The sequence below is a fragment of the Chionomys nivalis genome, chromosome 1 (genome assembly GCF_950005125.1).
Source record: "Chionomys nivalis chromosome 1, mChiNiv1.1, whole genome shotgun sequence".
In the NCBI taxonomy this organism is placed as follows: domain Eukaryota; kingdom Metazoa; phylum Chordata; class Mammalia; order Rodentia; family Cricetidae; genus Chionomys; species Chionomys nivalis.
In genome coordinates, this window is record NC_080086.1 from 175,891,131 (window position 1) to 175,910,447 (window position 19,317).

Genomic DNA, 19,317 nt, shown 5'->3' on the forward strand with positions numbered 1-19,317 from the left:
AACTCTCTTGTTTAAACAAAATGGGGAGGTGTTGGGGAACCTCCTTCAGCCAATGGCTTTGAAAGTCTGGATCATGTTGAGGCATGGCTGTGGGGTACCAAAAGGCCACAGTACTGCTCACTCATCCCTTTGTTCCAGTGCTTCATACCTTGATGTTGGACCCCCATTCCTGTTTCATGAGTTGTCCCTTTTAATAAACAAAAAGCTTTAGAATACTCTATTTGGAGTTATCTTGGGATTATTTGACTTGCGTTCCCCCCATTCAATGAGTTCAGCATCAATTGCTTCTATTTCTCCAGGGGTTATATGTCTGTTTAAATTGCTTATCTCACATGAATTCAACTTTAGTAAGTGGTACATATAGAGAAAATTATCCATTTCTTTTAGATTTTCCAATTTGGTAGAGTGCAGGTTTATCAAGTATATCCTTATGAATATCCAGATTTCCTTAGCATCTGTTTTTATGCCTACCTTTCATCTCTAATTTTGTAAATTTGGAACTTTTCTATGCCTTTTAGTTAATTTGGATAAGAGTTTTTCAATCTTATTCATTTTTTGTCAAAGAACTAACGTTTTATTCCATTGATTAATTATATGCTTTTTGCTTGGTTGTTTCATTGTATTTATTTTAACTTCAAATTTGATTATTTCTTGATACTATTCTTTTTTAATGTGATTTCTTATTTTTGTTCTAGAGCTTTCTGGGTGCTGTTAAGTTACTTGTAGATCTTTCCAGTATTTTTAAGTAGACAGTAAGTGTTATGAACTTACCTCATAGAGTACCTTCATTGTTCCCATAATTTGAGTCTATTGTGTTGTCATTGTCACTTTCATTCACTTCTGGAAAGATTTTAATTTCTTTCTTAATTAATGTTTTGGCCTATTTTTATTGAGTAGTGAATCATTTAGTTTGTTAACTTTCTGTGTTTGTTGGTGACCAGTTTTAATCTGTGGTGCATGTTATTTCAATTTTCCTGTATCTTTCAAGATTCATTTTGCATCTTAGTATGCAGTCAGTTTTAGAAAAAGCTCCCTGAGGTGCTGAGAAGAAGAGTGTATTCTTTGTGTTTAGATGGTGTGTTTTGTAGCTATCTGAAGGTCCATTTGACTTGTGATGTCAGCTCCAGCAGTTCTCTGTTTCATTTTTGTCTAGATGAACTGTCTGTTGGTGAGAGTGGGATATTAAGGACTCTCAATATCAGTGTGTGAGTGTCAAAATGTGATTTAAAATGTAGCAGTGTTTCTTTTATCAACTTGGTTGCTACTGTATTTGGTGCATAGATGTTGAGAATTGCAATGCCTTCTTAATGGATATTTCCTGTGCAGAGTTTGCAATGTCATTCCCTTTCTCTTCTGATGAGTTTTATTTTTTTAACTCTGTTTTGTCACATATTAAAATGACTACAATAGCTTGCCCTTTAGGTACATTTGCTTGGAATATCTTTTGCAATTATTTTACCCTGAGGTGATGTCTACCTTCATGTAAAGATGTATTGCTTGGATGCAGCAAAAGAATGATCTTGTGTTCACATTCATTTTTTTAATCTATGTCAATTTTATTGGGGATTTGATACCAATGATGTTGAGAGATACCAATGAACACTGTTGATTCCTGTTATTTTGTCGCTACAGCTCTGTTGGTGCTGCCAGTGCTGGTGGTAGCTTGTGTATCTTTCTCATCTTTTGATTTGCTGATCTGGGATTATTTATTTTGTTGAAGGCCAGCATCAATGAAATTCATACATTCTAGGGTAGAAACATGAGGATTAGAGTTATTAAGCAAAAGGAACAAAGATATGGGAGAAATAAGAGACAGAAAATAAACATAGAACAGCACTGGGAGGGAAATTCAGTGAATACTAAATCCTGAATCCCGCATCCTTTATTTTCCAAGTGCTTATATACTTTACTTCAAAAGGGGAGGGGGAGACAACAGACTTCCTTAACATGACATAAGGAATAGACTTGAATTTTCTGACCTTTGGTCCAGGTGGAGCAGATCCACCTCTATACTCAAAATACTAATACCATATCCTAGGTCTGAATATCTTGTTTGTAGCCACATCTGTTGTCAACAACTTTGAGAGAGCAAAAATAAGCTCGAACTCTCTGATCTCCAGTCAAAGTGGAACAGGTTCACATCTGTGGGCCCTCACATTATTTCTTGTGGTGTTTTTTAGCTGTGACTACCCACTTTTTGTTGAAGATTTTCTTCTATTGCCTTCCGTGGCACTGGATTTGTGCCTGGAGGTGTTTGTTTTTTGTTGAAACAAACAATTATTGTGGTTGAAATAATAGTTCCTGTTTTGAAATTTTTTTTTTGTAAACAGAGTCTGCTTGTTTGTTTCCCGACAATGAAAACACAAATAATCACATAAAAATTGTATTGATTACAACACTGCTTGGTCAATAGCTTAGGCATATTCCTAGATATCTCTTACGTCTCAAGCTAACCCGTTTCTATTAATCTGTGTCTTGCCAAGAGGCTGTGGTTTACCAATAAAGTTCAGGCATCCTTGTCCTTCAGCAGCTACATGGCATCTCCTGACTTTGCCTTTTTTTCTCCCAGTATTCAGTTTAGTTTTCCTGCCTAGCTCTATTCTGCCCTGCCATAGGCCAAAGAAGTTTCTTTGTTAACCAAATGATAATAAAACATATTCATAGACTACACAGGGGAATCCCACCTCAAATTTTGTTTCTGCTTTTATAAAATCTAGTTCATGCTCAATTTTTGTGACGAACCCACTAACATTATAAAATAATTCATCAGGGATTGGGGCACTGATAAGATGATTTAACAGTTACAAACACTTGTTACAGCTGCAGAGAATCTGGATTCAGTTCCCTGCACCCAAATGATAGCTCACAGATATCTACAAAGCCAATTCCAGGGAAGGCAGGGCTCTCTTCTGATTGCTATAGGTACTTCACACAGATGCTATATATAAATACACTCACACACATACATAAAATAAGTAAATGTAAAAATTTTAAAATAATGCAGTGTAGATGGCAGTTTTATTATTTGAATTGTCTAAAAATATGTGCTTTTGTTGCATGTTTTATATTTACACTTTAAAAAATGATTTATTTGTGCACATTTTTGAGTGTATGAACATTTTGTTTTCATGTATGTCTGTGAACCTTGGATGTGTATGCTGCCAACTGAGGATAATAGTTCCTTTAGAACTAGAGCTCTAGACAGTTGCAAGTCAACATATGGGTGCTAGAAATCAAACCCATATCCTCTGGAAGAACAGCCAGTGCGTTTAACTGCTGAGCTGTCCCTTTGACCCCTGTATGTGGACATTTACATTTCTAAAATAAATTATAATCTCATAATTATTTGCACTCATCCATAGAATCTGAATAATTCCCATAACAACAGAGAATGACCATTTCTTGTCCATGAATCCTTTATTTTCTTGGAACGTGGTATGGAGAATCCTGGTTTTCTTTGATGCCTACAACCAGTGTCCAGGAACAGTAAAAATAAAGATATTGTATGAATCCTTCATTACTATTTTTATCAGCAAGGTTGGCTTCCTCAATACTTATTTAAAGTTTCCTGTATCTTGTAGACTTTTTCTCCAAAACTTGTAGTTTTATGTGTGTTAGATGTCTTCTTGCTTGTTTAGTTTTGTGTCTGTCTCTCTTTTTTTCTATTTATAGACATCAATACTGTTTTTCATAATATGAAAATCATTTTTTTTCATGATTCTCTAAGTGTTTTTTTTTCTTTTTTTAGTTATTAGCTGTATGTTTATCTGAATTTGTGAATCTCAGTTTTTTTGTCCTACCATCTTGTGCCTGGTGACTTCAGAGATGCAGGGTGTCCATGCAGTGACATGTTAGGTTTTATGAGGCATGGCCTCTCTATGTACTAACGTCTTGTGGCTTTGATGTCATGTTGCTCATGGCTATGGCCAGAGCCACACAATCTTTCTTTCTGCCTCAGGTCCCGACTTCTTGATTTACAAGTGTGTATCTGCACATACACCTACAGGATCTTTAAAGTCCTTTAAAAAACATCTTTTCAGCTCTTAACAAAGTTTATATTCTACTCGTCATTTGATCATACAATCTTTTTCTATAACTTCTAACCACCATTACCAATAGTTCAAAGTTAAGGATTCTGAGCTTTTTCATGAACCGGACCAATAGTATGCTGATAGTCTTTATTTATAGTACTACACTTTTAACCTTGGATTTGACACTCCATTTCACAAACATGCATTCTAATCCCAAAGAGAGTGTACTGAAAATCAGCAAATAATTCTGATGAAAGACATCTGGGTCTTCTCTAATGAAATCATAGTGACATCTCTAACCTACTGATAGGTTGACAACACCCAGGACAGTGATTTTTCCCAGAGAGAAAATTTAACATGATTATTTGAATGTGCAGAATCCAGAATTTCACTCAAGCATAAAGAATACTTATTTTTCCTGTTGTGGCCGCTAGAGAAGTCTTAATTCTCCCTAGGCTGGGCAACTGCAGACTGTACCCTGAGCCTCTGTCTCCTCCTGATTTATATTCCCCACTATTGCTGGGTTTAAAGGTATATGATACCACTGCCTGGCCTCTAGTGGCCTAATTTTACTCTCTGATCTTAAGGTAAGCTTTATTTATTAAAGCATAAATAGAATATCACTATATATGCACACATTTATAAATGTGTAACAAATATAATCAAAGAAAAGAGTGTATCAATTTGAGTGTGGGGGTCATGAGAGGGGTTTGAGAGAGGGTAGCTCGTGGACAGGCTGTAGGGAAGAAAGGTACTAGGGGAAGGCACATAATTCTATTTTAATTAAAAGCTTAAAAATAATTTGAAAAGAGATTATTTTTCATTTGATCTTAATCAAAAGATCAAGAAGATGGAAGACTATTAATTATTACAATTAAATGATTTGTATTTTGTGTGTTTGTATTAATATGAAAAAAGGCTAAAGTTGATTTGAAAGGGCAGCACTCTCCAGTGTTTTTGGTGTGAGAAATGAAGGGGGGTTATCATAAGCTGCTTTGTTTCTTATTTCTCAGAAGAGATTGCCTTAGTCGCTAAGAGGTTAAAAAGTACCAGTTGAGATGTGGGCGTCTATGGGGGTCTATATTCAAGTAGCTTTTGAAAGAAAAAATAGAAGATGATCACAGAGAACTAGAATACCTTCTTTCTTCCTTTAGGATTCTAGGTCATGACCTACTTTTAGGAGACCTTGGATGCGTGCAACTGATCTACTCAGAATGAAGTTTGTTATAACTCCTAGGAAAAGATATCATATTCGTGTACCCTGGGCTTCTTCTCTATGACTTTTCCAGAGAGTGCTCACACCCAGTTCAGTGCATCTGACTGTTTCAGGTTTTAAATACTAATGGAGTTTGGAAGCAGATGATATAGCAGGCCATTAGAGGATGTGAAGAAAAACAACTCTGCTTCCTTGGTTATGGGAGTGTTAGGGGAGGAGGCAGGATAAAGAGCTAAGAATAGAAAGAGATAATTATTAACGCCATATTACTGTCAGCATCTCTTGATGAACTTATATAGTTTAGTGTGAGCTAACATAGACCTTTCCTTTGCTTAGTGACCCATCACATTAAGAAGATGTTATTCAGGCATGTAGCTCTCAATATCAAAAAACAAGTTGAATTTGAAAAAAAAAATGTTTTTCCTACTTCAAAATAAAATTACCGTGATCTTTTTTTGGATATCTGGTAGAATACCACTATCTATTCATCACTCTCAAAACTTCCTGGTTTGTTCTGTTGTCTGTGGATTATCTTTCTTGTCACATACACCTGGAAGAAGGTTCTGTTAGTACCTTTGTAAATTTAAAGTTGTATGGCAAGTAAGTATTTTGTGTGTATATTTTAAACAAAGATATATTATTTTATTAAATAACACCCTGTCTTAGTTAGGGTTTCTATTGTTGTGAAGAGACACCATGACCATGGCAACACTTGTAAAGGAAACCATTAAATTCAACTATTTAATTGGGGGCTGGCTTATGGTTTTAGAGGTTTAGTTTATTATTATCATGACAAGAAGTATGGAAGCATGCGGGCAGACATGGTGATGGAGAAGGAGTTGAGAGTCCTACATCTAGATCCACAGGCAGCAGAAGGAGAGGCCGCGTGTACTGGGTATACTCGAGCATATATGAGACCTCAAAGCATCCCCCCACCCCCCGCACAATACTGCTGCAGCGATACACTTCCTTTAACAAGGCCACACCTTCTAATAGTGTCACTTCTTATGGGTCAAGCCTTCAAAGACATGAGTCTATGGGGCCACTCCTATTCAAGCCATAAGTGTGATTTTCTAGAAAATAAATTAATAGCTAGAGAGGAAAACTAGATCTACATTTGTTCAAAAATCAGGTAAACTGAAGAGTTTTCAAACTTCCTTTTCTGAACACCTACACCTACACATACACACACACACACAGTTTTGGGAGGTGCTAGAATTAAAACTTAAGTCTTGATGAAACATATTTCTTTCCAGATTGTAATCAATCATTTTGTAGAAGTCAAGGCATGAACTTGAATCAGCTAGTCATATCCACAATGAATAATCAAGAGAAAATACATGCAAGTATTCTACTTGTGTACAGCCCTGTCTCTACAGGGCCCAGGGTTCTCTGCCTAGGGAATGGTGCCATCTGTAGTAGGCTGATTCTAGCAACATCAATTAACAATATGAAGACAATCCTCTATAGATATGTCAAGGGACTGCTCTCATTTAGATGGTCCCTCAGTGAGAATCTGATGTCAGTGATTCTAGATGGTGCTAACTTGACATTTAAAACCTACCATCAAGTACTATTTGGAGAAATACTGTATGTGTTTCAGATGATATCTGACATCTGAAAGGAGGAGATATTTTGTTTTCTTAAATATATGTTTATTATATTCTATGAGCATACATGATTTGCTTGCATGGATGTCTGTGTACCAGATAATATGTGTTCCTGGTGCCTATGGAAGTCAGTGAAGAATGATGTATCCCCTATATCTGTAATTATGGATAGTTGTGCTCTACCATATAGGTACTGGGAATTGACCCTTGGTACTCCTCATGAAATACAAGTGTTCTTAACTTCTAGGTCATCTCTCTAACCCCAGGGAAAACTCTTTCGCATTTTGTTGAAGCTCCTATATTTATGTTGATGTGATATAAACATTGAGAAATCCCAGGAAGTGTTCTTTAGACAGGTTGTTAAAACAAAACAAAGCATAACAAGCAAACAAAAAATCACAAGAAACAAATTACAGCCCCATTTATCAAGCAGGTATGGATATTGGAACCACACAATGAGAATCATGATAGCCTACACTGCTGCACAGCCTCTGTCTTCACTACATGTACTTTACTCTTTGCTTCAGTATTGAGGTGGCCATTTGGTCCACAGGTACCCTTTAAAAACGATGTATATGGAAGGAAGTGTTAGTCTCTTCTCAGACTGTGTTTTGTCCCTTTCTTCATGCAGTTTATCATTTAAAACGTATCATAAGCTCCACCCTTTTCCAATTCATCTTAAGGAATAAGGATTTTAAAATATAAAGTCACTCATTTTTATTTGTAGTTTGTCAGAATGAAAGCTTGACTGTAGTCAAGGGCAATTTCTGTAAATATTCTCCAATATAGCGATAGGAAAGAAACCGGAACAATTTTAGAAAATGGTGTGTTATTTACTTTTTCTCCTACTAGTCAGATTTAATAACCACGTTGCTTTTTCTTTTTTCCTCTTCTCAGATGTACATCCAGACAACAACACTCACTGTCTCCATGAGTTTAAGTGCTTCGGTGTCTCTGGGAATGCTCTATATGCCCAAAGTTTATATCATAATTTTTCATCCAGAGCAGAATGTTCAAAAACGCAAGAGAAGCTTCAAGGCTGTGGTGACAGCTGCTACCATGCAAAGCAAACTGATCCAAAAAGGAAATGACAGACCAAATGGCGAGGTGAAAAGTGAACTCTGTGAGAGTCTTGAAACCAACAGTAAGTCATCTGTAGACTTTCAGATGGTCAAGAGCGGGAGCACTTCCTAATAGATGTACGTTGAACATTCTTCTACTAGTCTTGGGAGCTATACTACCTGGTTCTCTGGGCATGGTGTATATGCACCCTGAGACTGTCACAAAATCAGAAACAATGGATGAGGGCTAAATGTATACAAGACGAGTTGTGTTTCCAGCACACAAACTGCCAACTTCAGCTCCTTAACAGAATATGGCAGTTAGCTCTTATGTTGAGGTATCACAGGGCTTGGCATTTGGAATGCGATTTCATTGGCAAAATTCATTTTTGAAACTTAGGAAATATTATACAAGATTTATTGCTTTGGTATTGGCTGCTCTTTGTTATTCCAATTTATCAGTGATATTTGTAGAATGCAGTACTCCAGATCTTGCACGAATAAATGACAAGTTAGTTAGGTCTTTGGGAAAATGTGAAAAGTGTAGTTAGTCATCATGTATAATGGAGTCATTGTAAGTACTTGGTTCCTCCATGTTCTTTCTTCTCTTTTTGACTTTGCTCAATTTCTTTCCTGAATATGATAAGCCTTGAAAGTCTCCTGACCCTGAAGGTAGAATCCTTTCTACCACTTTCCTCACCTACCTTTCTTTGCTCTGTGGTTGACCCAGAATCATCTTATAGTAACAGTGCACTGATATCCAGGATAATCCATTTAAATTTACTTTATCAGCTAAAGCTTTTACTGCTATCCAAATAAAAGCATTAGACAGGTTAGATATTTGTATGGTAAAGATTGAGAAAGTAGAATATGATAAAAGTTTTATTTACATTACCTGATTACATAAACAAATTAAAGAGAAATAAATTAGAGCTAATGTCTTTACTCTAGAATGGCTCTTAGTCTTTTGGGAATGCCATAGTAAGTCTGTAATAATTAATATAAGTGCTTTTGTTAGTGCTACATATTTGTAATCTAAGCAATTGGGTTAAGAGGATTGAGTTAAGAGAATTGTGTATTTATGGCTTGGGCTATGCCACAAGATCCCATCTCAGAAAAATAAGAATATCCAACAACAAAAATGCTCCCTTTCCCTGGAATCCTTTATCAGGCTCTATTCCCTGATTGCTATTTTTTCAATATTTCTTAATGTTTCTATTGCTGTGAAGAGACACCATGACCATAGAAACTCATAAGAAAACATTTAATTGGGGACTGGCTTATAGTTTAGAAGTTTAGTACATTGTCATCAAGAGTCATGGAAGCACACAGGCAGACATGGTGTTAGAGAGGGAGCTGAGGTTTCTCTATCCTGATGTGTAGAGAGCTGGCAGAGAGAATGAGCCACTGGGCCTGACTTGAGCATCTGAAATCTCAAAGCTTGCCCCTACAGACACTTTCTTCAACAAGATCACACCTCCTAAAATGAAACTCTCAATGAGTCTGTGGGGACCATTTTCATTCAGACCATCATAGACATTAAAAGAAGACTAAAGATTGGTTATATTATGTTTAATTACTAAAGAAATTTACTTTCCATTGGACTGAAAAAAATTCTTCTGAGTTGAAGTATCAGGATATCTATGTGAACATTGCAAATTATAAAATTTTATGCATAATCTCTGTTATATAAGCATGTTGAATAAGCCTATTAGCTTAAAAGCTAGGGAGGTGGCAGGGTGGGTAAAACAACTTACCACCATGTCTGATGACCTCAAGTATATCCTGGGACCCAGACTGTTGAAAGAGAGAAGCTTCTCCCAAAAGTTGTCCTCTGACTTCCCCATACATTTTGAGGTACACACACACACACACACACACACACACACCAGTATACAAACAAACAAGCAAACAAATAAATAAATGTTAAAACAAAAATTAAAAAAAAAAACCTTCATGGCTTAAGCCATCATCTAAAGCCATCTTGACTTTGGCAAGATTATCTAATAAAAATCTCAGTCATCAGTACAGAAACACTTCCTACACAGACAACATCCTGTCAAAGAGCAGCCTCGAGAACCTGCAAGAGCAAACAACAAGAAGGATGTTAGTAACAACTGCCTATAATCAGCTCCCATGATAGATAAATGATTCAACAAAGACAGAGATATTAGCAAAATGCTGATGATTTCGGGACAGAATTTATCTGTTTTCCAACTTGAAAGCATGAGTGTGGGGATTTAAAACCCGGACAGATGCCAGCAAGCTACTGCTGGCACAGCACTCTGCACTTTTAACATTGGCACTGGGAACATGACTCACCAGAGTCTGATGCGCTACCTGTATTTTTGTGACAATCCAGAAGAGGACATAATGGGTTTCAAATGGGAACAACTAACATTTGGGTGGAATAAACAGCAATCATCCCAGGCCCACCTGAGGATATGATGGGAGGAAAAAATCAATAGCCTTTTCCAATCCCTTGAAGAACAAACAGTTTCCCTTTAAAGTAAAATTCCTATTATCAATAAGCACTAGTCTTGTATTGTTAAATACGTCTCCAACACTGGTTCTTTTCCTTGTTATTTTCTGTGAATGCTAAAGTGGAAATTATGTAACCTATGTGCATTTCTCTGATTTCTCTAAAATAAGAAAGATTATAAACATTGAGGCTCTTGTGGGGGTGATCTTATTGTATTCTGGAAAAGTTGAAGTTCACATTTGGAAGGTAAAGGAAAACAGAAATGATGGATTAAGATAATTCAAATTACTGACTTGATGAAAGTTTGGGATGTGGTTAATGTAAATTAAACAACAACTATTATTTTAGCACATACTCCCTTGATTTTAGTATAGAGAAAATCTTGATAACTTTAGCTACTAATCTGTTGCTGGAATTTTTGATTCTGCCTAAATAGTAATATATATAAATATATATGTATGTATGCATATATAATATACATACACATCTATGTATATGTCCATTATACATATATATACAATGTAGTACAGCTTTTTGTGTTCAGAAAGCTAATTTAAGATTTATTTTAATATGTATGGATATATGTGCATGTGTTTGCATATGTATACATATGTATTTGTGTGTAAGTGAGTGCTATGTATGAGTCAGGTACCTGTAAAATCCAGAAGCGGGCCACTGATTCCCTGAAGATGAGGTCACAGATGGTTGTGAGCTGCCTGATGTGGGTATCTGGAACCAAACGCAAGTCCTCTGGAAGCAAATGCTCCTTCATTTTTTGGGTTTTGTTGTTGTTGTTTCACCAACTATATTGACAGTTTATTTTGAGCAAATGTAATAAGTAACCCCACAGAACAATTGAAAGAAATGAGAAAAAGTGTTTTTTGTTGTTTTCTGATCATCTTTGTGTTAATAAATGCCAAGGAGCAGTAAATACCTGCATAAATAATTCAGGAATTTGGAAGCCCAGGTTTGGCAACAGAACTGCAGGCCTCAGTCAGTAGTCATCCCATAATTCCTCTGTTCTGTAGGTGACCAGGCCCTGTCTTGTCCATGCAGGGCTCCCCAGGTACTGCTCTCCTGTCCCTTTTCCTCTCCCCACCCCTGTGTGTACAGACATGTGTCCCTCAGAGCTTTTCTGTGATTATCCTGGAGCAAGAAAAATGCACACCATTAGGGAAAGAACTTTTCCTGTGGATATTTTCTGACAGCTTTTGCAAACTGGAGGGTTGTGGGGAATGTAAACAGTTACTCTCATACCCTCATTTTGTGCCAGAGAGTCAAAATTGCCTGTCTTTGAGACTGTGTTTATGCTCCAAACAAAGTTCTCCCAGAACCTCCCCACCCGCCATTCATTCCTGCCCCACATCTACTCATCCTTTTCTCTTTTCTTTTCACCCATTTCTCTTCAGAAAAGGGCTGGAATCCCATGGACATCGGTCAGCCATTCTATATCAAGTTGCAGTGTGACTAGGCACCTCTTCTAGTCTTCTATTTAGGCTGGGTGAGGCAACCTGTTAGGAGGACAGGGTCCAAAGGCAGGCAGGCAGCAGAGTCAGAAACAGGCCCTGCTCCCACTGTTAGGAGTCCCACAGAAAGATCAAGTTATACAACTTCAATGTACATGTAAATGGAGTTTTCTCTGTCCTACCCTGTACCACTTCTAAATAATCACTCAGAGCCTTAATATTAATTGCAGAATGTTTGGCCTATAGTTCAAGCTTATTACTAACTAGCTCTTACATTTAAATTAACCCATTTCTAGTATTCTGTTTATTGCCATGAGTCCATGGTTTTTACCAGTATGCTGGAATCTTATTTCTTGGGAGGCTGCTCATGTCTTTTCTGACTCCATCTTTCTTTCTTCCTGTTTTCCATTTGGCTTTCCCACCTATCTATATTTCTATCTTGCTATAGGACAAAGAAACTTTTGTTATCAACCAATGAGAACAACACATAATCACAGTGTACAGAAGGCTTATCCCACAGCAATAACATATATGCAGAAGGTCTAGGTCGGTTCCATGCAAGCTCCCCTGTCAGTTCAGTCTCTATGAGCCCCTGTGAGCCCAGGCTACTTGATTCTGTGGAATTTCTTTTGGTGTTCCTGACTCCACTACTCCTATAATCCTTCCTCCCTCTTTTTATCAGAATTATCTAAACTCTGCCTAACATTTGGCTATGGATTTCTGCATCTGTTTCCATCAGTTGCTGCTTGATGCCTCTGAAAACAAATGAACTAGGCACCAATCAATGAGTATAGCAGAATATCTTTAGGAATCTATCTATCTATCTATCTATCTATCTATCTATCTATCTATCTATCTATCTATCTATCTATCATCTATCTATCTCTCTATCTATCTATCTATCTATCTATCTATCTATCTATCCTTCTATCTATTAATCTATCTTTCTGCCAGTTCTGTTTGGTTCTATCCCAGCTCTCTGGGCTAACCCACATCTGGATCCTGGCCCTCAGTGGTAAGCTCCCTCTCAAGGTATGAGTCGAGATGGGGCAGTCATTGGTTGGTCACTCCCACAGTTTCTGTGCCACCTTTACCTCAGCACACCTTGTAGGCAGGACAAATTGTGGACGGAAGGTGGCTTTCTTGGTGTCATAATCCCCCCAGTGGAAGTCTTACTTGGTTACAGGAGATGGCTGGTATAGGCTTCATATCCCCCATTGCTGGGAGTCTTAGCTAGGGTCACCCTCATAGACTGCTGAGTGTTTCTATTGCACTAGCTTTTTAGCTCATCCTAGAAATCACCCCAGATTGCAGTTCTCTCTCCCTTCATCCTCCCCTGACTTGATCCTGATTGTTCCCATCCCTACTCCCCATCCAGGCCACTCTCCCTGTCTAAACACCAAGTCTGTTCTAGTCACACATCCCCCTTTGAACCTTTCTTGTTACTTCGTTTCTCTGGGTTTGTGGATTGTAGAAGTAGTTTATACTTCTGAATGAGTACATACCATGCATGTCTTTCTGGCTTGGGTTACCTCACTCAGGATGATCTTTTCTAGTTCCATCAATACCATTAAGTTAGGGAGTACTCTTAAGTACTGAACAATCTTTCCAGTCCCAGAAGAGTCACTTTAAAAGTGAACTGTGGGTCCCATCTTAGACTTCCATGTTATGACATGGATTAACATTTCAGAACTCCATATAAGTAATTTATAGAGTACAAAGCTAGAAAGCTAATTGATTTCCTGACTGCATTTTCCATAACAAGAGATCCTGTTGTTTCAGAACAGAGAGGGGAGTGGAAACAAAGTTTATATACACAAGATTTCCACCATTCCCTCGCCACTGCACCACTTGTGTTTCTTATGCTATATTTGTTCATTAGTAATGACATCAGTTGCCATTTCTTTAGCCTACGAACACAGTGTGGTACACCCAAGGAAGTTTCTCATTCTCCTTTTTGAAAGCTTGTTTTCTACAGAACATATATACATGGATGAACATTGTCAGAACAATTCCCCTATTGGTTTATCTTCATATCTTTATTTTATTTTATCCATAATAATTCTGAAACAGTGATTCATGAAAGTTATCTGACTTCCAGAGTCATTCTTTACTGTTGCTTTCTTTTTATTTCCTTTTATTGAAAATAGATTTTTTTTTCTCCTCTAATATACTCTCATTATAGATTCCCTCTCTGCTCCTCTAGCTCTTCCCCACCTCCTTTCCCATCTGGAGTCATTCTCCTTTCTGTCTATTAGAAAACAGGCTTTTGAATTATAATAAAATAAAAATAAGATAGAATCAAATAAAGCACAATAATATAAAACAAAACTAAGATATTGGAATTGAACACAACAAACGGAAAAGAGACTAGTAAAAGATATGAGTTCCACTCATTTTCACATTCAAAAATTCCTCAAAAATGCTAAACTGAAAGCCATAAGACAAAAAGAGAGGGAGACATATAGATATATTTCCATATATATACCTTCCTAGGAACCTAGGGTGAAACTAAATAATGCTGTCTAAAAGAAAAGTATTAATAAAATCAATAAAATGACTCTTAATGACATTCTGCTATATTCATAGATCAATACTTGTTCAGCCACCAACAGAGATGGTTCCTCCTTCTGCAGCTGGCAACAAGCACAGAAATCCACAGTTAGATGTTATGCAGAAAGTTAGAGACCCTGGGATCCTTAGTCCTAAATGGGATGTCTCCATCAAATATTTCTCCCTTAGAGTTCAGGGAAGCACAGGAATAGGCTGTGGAAAGAGTGTATGGGCTAGAGGAGATGGAAACAAAGCCCTCTAAATCAACATGATCAGTGTGTATATGAACTCACAGAGACTGAAACTGCGTGCATAGAGCCTGCACAGTTCTGCACCAAGTGGGGCCCTAGAGCTGAAAGCAGATACGGGCACATGCCCCCATGCTTAACCCAGACACTTTCTCCAGTGATAATCACTTGTAAATGAAAATTCAGTTTCCACCAAAGGAGTCTCACTGGAGAAACAAACTGCTCTGAAATTTGGTCACATGCCTAGCACTAGACAGCCAAGGGAAAACTAACTCAATGACATCTTTAGAGCTTCCTTGTCTCATAAGGCCATGTCAGGGTTTTTCCTTTTTCAAAAAATTCTTTGTTTGTTTTCATTTCTATTGTTGCTTTCATATTGACTAAAGTATCTGTTTCCAGCATTTTGATTTGCTTTACTCAAGCCAGTGGAAAGTTGACATTGTTTCTCTGTGAATCATAATCTCATACCAGAGTGAAATTATTTCTCATACCAGAGTGAAGTTGTGAGAATAAAAACATAACTCACATGACTATATCAGGAGGGAGTTTTTAGGAATCCTTCATGAAATCCTGAGTTCACATCCTGTGTTTTTCTCTAAACAACTTTTATATCAAAACATAAACTTAGAGAGAAGTTCTTTAGCATTCTGTTTTCTAGGTTGCAGGGAGAATGTTTTAGGTCATGTCCACACCTTTCTATGCCCATATTGTCATATCTTTCTATCTATACCTGCTCTGTCACATAGACTGAAAAACATCTCTTCCCCAGGTGACCTCCTAGATTACAATAGAAGGAGCAGAACGACATTAACATATCCTGACCATTTGCTTAGAATGGCTTCATGTTATCTCACTATCAAAAGCTTGGTGACCACCGGAATGTGCAAACTGTGCCTTGCCAGGTTGCTCAGAATTTTGACTGCCAAAAATGTAGGAATATTGGCCTGTATAATCCAGCCCCTACAAATCTCAAAATGAGACTCTACATGGTTGTACAATATTTTTTCCCTAGAAATTGCTTTTAATGCTTTGGTTCCAAATCTTGTTCAAAAACACTTAGAAGAATGAAGTATGGATTCTTCACACCTGATTTGTGATAAACCCTCTAGGTTACAATAACTTTGAAAGGCTGTCTGGTCCCTGTCACTGCCTGCTGAATAACATCTTTAGAAAGTCAGACTGCTTGAGGTTATTTTCCCTGTTACAGCTCTGATTCTCCCCCTTTTAAATTTCAATTAGGGTATTATTACATAGTTTCCATCCTTCCTCCGTCCAAGCCTCCCCTATATTCTTCTTGCTTTCTTCCATCCCATGACCTCTTTTTCAATCTTTTGTGTTAGTTGTATGTGTGTATTTCCCAGAGTGGCACTTTCATGCTGTATAACCAGTTGGTGTGCTCTTTCCTGGAGAGAATTATTTCTCCTGTTTCCAGCATCCCTTAGTTGCCTGCTTTCCTTACCTAGGACTGTGGCCTGGTGAGATTCACCCCTTCCACTTTAACGTGTCTGATGGTGCCCTTTTACCAGTCTTCACAGTTAACAAAGCTTTCCTACACTCCCAGACTCTTCTGACGATGCTGAACAGCACAGGAAGTTCAGTGACCCTTTTGCTGTCAGTTTCCTACTTACAGTCCTTTTTCTTCCTCTCAGCTATAAGTGATAAATGAAAAATCTATCAAAAACACAAAAATGTGTAGAATTTATTTACTTAGAAAAATTTAGAAGCAAAAATGCATTATATGAATTAAAACATGAGAATTAAAAATAAACCAATATAAACATTATTGTATCTCATTTTCACACACAAAAAAAATAAAGATAAATACAGTAGCCAACTTACATTTTGGAAAGAGGGCTATCAAATAGATTAGAGAGGACAAGGAATGACTCAGTCACTAAATGCTTGGCATAGAACCATGAAAATCTGAGCCAGATCCATGGTCCTCATATAAAAATCTGGACATGGGTACTATTTTGTAATCTAAGCACTGGAAAAGTAGAGATAGGTGATTTTCTGAATTTGCTGACTGGTTGAGCCTAGCTTAATCAGTAGTCCCCATTTTGAGGAAGACCCTCTGTCTCAAAGAACAAGGTGATTGACTTCATGGAATGATATCTGAGATGGGGTCCGGCCTCCACCTGCGTGCCTATGTGTAGACACGTGCACACTCAGAGACATGCACACACTGTGATATACACAGACATACCCACAGGGACACATACAAATTCACACTCAGAGAAATACATACAGGGGCACACATACAGAGTCAAACACACCACAGGTACACACGACAGACAGAGAGACAGTCAGACAGACAGACACACACACACATACACACACACACGTGCGCGCGCGCACACACAAGGCAGAGAAAGTAGACTATAGTGTTTCTCCCAAAGTAATAATAATTCTCCTCCAAGTATTCTCTCTATTCTTACAACATGCTGTAGCTTTAATTAATAGTGAGGGTGATGCACATGGATTTGTTTAATTGTTATTAACTTTGTAGAAACAGAATGTAATGTATTGCTGGAGTCCAGTCCGCTTTTCTCCACTATCCCATAATAATAATCGAGAATGATCAGTGAAGATAGCATAAATTCACAAGAGTGACATATTTTAAATATGTACTTGATATTATTCAAAATAATAAAAGTTATTAAAGCTATGTATAATCAACACTTCCTTAACTGTATTAACTTTAGTGATAGAATCAGCATGGCTTTGTCTATAATCAGGTCTATTACAGGTGTTCTGCATTATGGAGGGATAAGTCTGATTACCAAGTGTGTCCAAACAGCAGCTTTACGATTTCTAGCAGTGTCCAATGGACACAACTATAATATGTTATTTAAAAATATTTTCAATCTGAATTAAATTAATGCATTGAAATCCATGCTCAGGTATTTAAATATAATTGAGTATTTAACTTAAATTAGGTAACAGTTTTGAACATTTTTACACAATATATGTTTGAATTGTGCAATTATTTGTATTTTTTATTCTCTGGAAATGTCAGCATGAGTGTAAATTTGAGAGAATGTTTGTTATTCATATCTCTTATAGTCTTTCATCAATGAGTGTTGTTTAATAGTAAGTGGCAATGGAACAATTAAGTACTAATGTCACAATTTGAGACTTTATTTCCATGTATAATTTAGTTATAATTTTTTTAAAAAGCCATAGACATCTGCTGACTGTGTCACTATTTAGTTAAAAATTGTGTGTATTTGAGATTTTGGTTTGTTAATTGCTAAAATCTGAAATTACTATTAATTTTTAAATGGAAGATATACATTGTTAAGGTACATATAATTATAACCATTTGGTTACAGGATTGGCTAAAGTAATTAAAAATTTTGATTTAATCTGGTAGACTTTTTAATGTCTAGATTGTAGGATATTGGTGCATTCTTTCTTTTTATGTTTATGAAAATTTTATCTGTTAAGGTAGCATTTTTATGTACCTTCACTTAAATTTTCTAAAGATTAGCAATTTCTGTGTTCATTCTTCTGATAATTATCCATACACTGGACTGGGAGCTTTTGTGGATTAACAATTTGGTTGAATTTCTCATTGGATTTCCACTACATGTCTTAAAATCCTAAGTAACATGTTGCAAAACATTATCATCAGACAGCCCTAGCAGAATTTGGATTTTGAAATCATACAAGCAAAGTAGTTATTAGGCACTATTAACTTGTCCTATTTTTTTTTTTTTAACAGCGTCCTCTACCAAGACAACATATATTAGCTACAGCAATCATTCAATCTGAATAGGGAGATGACACCATCTGAAGAAAGGTGGTGCGTGTTCTCAAATATTGAACATGAGACTGCAAAAAGTCACTTCTGGAGATCTCCATGGACTACAATCAATCAGATCAATAGTCTTGTAAGGAACAAAATTAGCCATGAGCCAAAAGTATCAATAATGAGGAGCAAAGAAACCAATTTTATACAATACAACCAATGAGTGTCAAGCTAAAATATTGCTTACTTGTGAGCATTAAAAAAAATCAAAAGGAAAACTAATGTTAGCTTGTGAAAAAAATGCTGTTGAAATAAACCATGTCTGATGTTATTCTTGTAAGTATTTTTCTGTGATTGTGAGAACTCCTGTTCCTGTCCCACACTGTTCAACTTGTATAAGACTCTGAGTCTGTTTCTTGTAATGGCTGACCGGATTGAAGCCCTGGGTTGTGCTACAAAATAAATGCAATGATTGACGCATGCAATTTTTATACAAATAATTTATTTCTAATAATAAAGGAATGTTTTGCAAATGTTGAGCTTTGTTTCGTTCCAGTTTTAAAAATTGGGTAATCTCCTCTTTCCAGTTGTTTTTAGGTCTTTGCCTTGCCCCGTGTTGATACTACATCCTTCAGGGCATGGTTTTGGATTGTTGTGTTCATGAGGAGAATTTTATTGCTCTACCAAAAGGTATCACTTGTATAAAATTTGTAAATACTTTTGATTCCTGTAATAGATTTTCATAACATCTATCCTATGAAGAATCAAGTTGTAACTAAGTATAAACTTCTTTAGGTTGTTATAATTGACAGATGGTGAGTTAAACTTTACTTTGTAGAATATATCATAAAAATTGTCACAGAAAACTGTATCAACACCTGGCCAAATTACTCCAT

General features: G+C 36.7%; 1 protein-coding gene across 3 annotated transcripts in view; it reads left to right on the forward strand.

The window, feature by feature from the left end:
• Grm8 (glutamate metabotropic receptor 8) overlaps positions 1-18,894 on the forward strand; it is an 818,705-nt gene extending 799,811 nt beyond the window's left edge. For 2 of the 3 annotated variants that reach the window (XM_057770162.1, XM_057770171.1), the window contains exons 10-11: positions 7,755-8,056; positions 18,395-18,894. In XM_057770162.1, the coding sequence (XP_057626145.1) occupies positions 7,755-8,051 (297 nt within the window). In that variant the 3' untranslated portion in view covers positions 8,052-8,056; positions 18,395-18,894. The remainder of the gene's footprint in view (positions 1-7,754; positions 8,057-18,394) is intronic. The other variant, XM_057770181.1, reaches the window with a different exon arrangement.
• Positions 18,895-19,317: the final 423 nt, after the last annotated feature.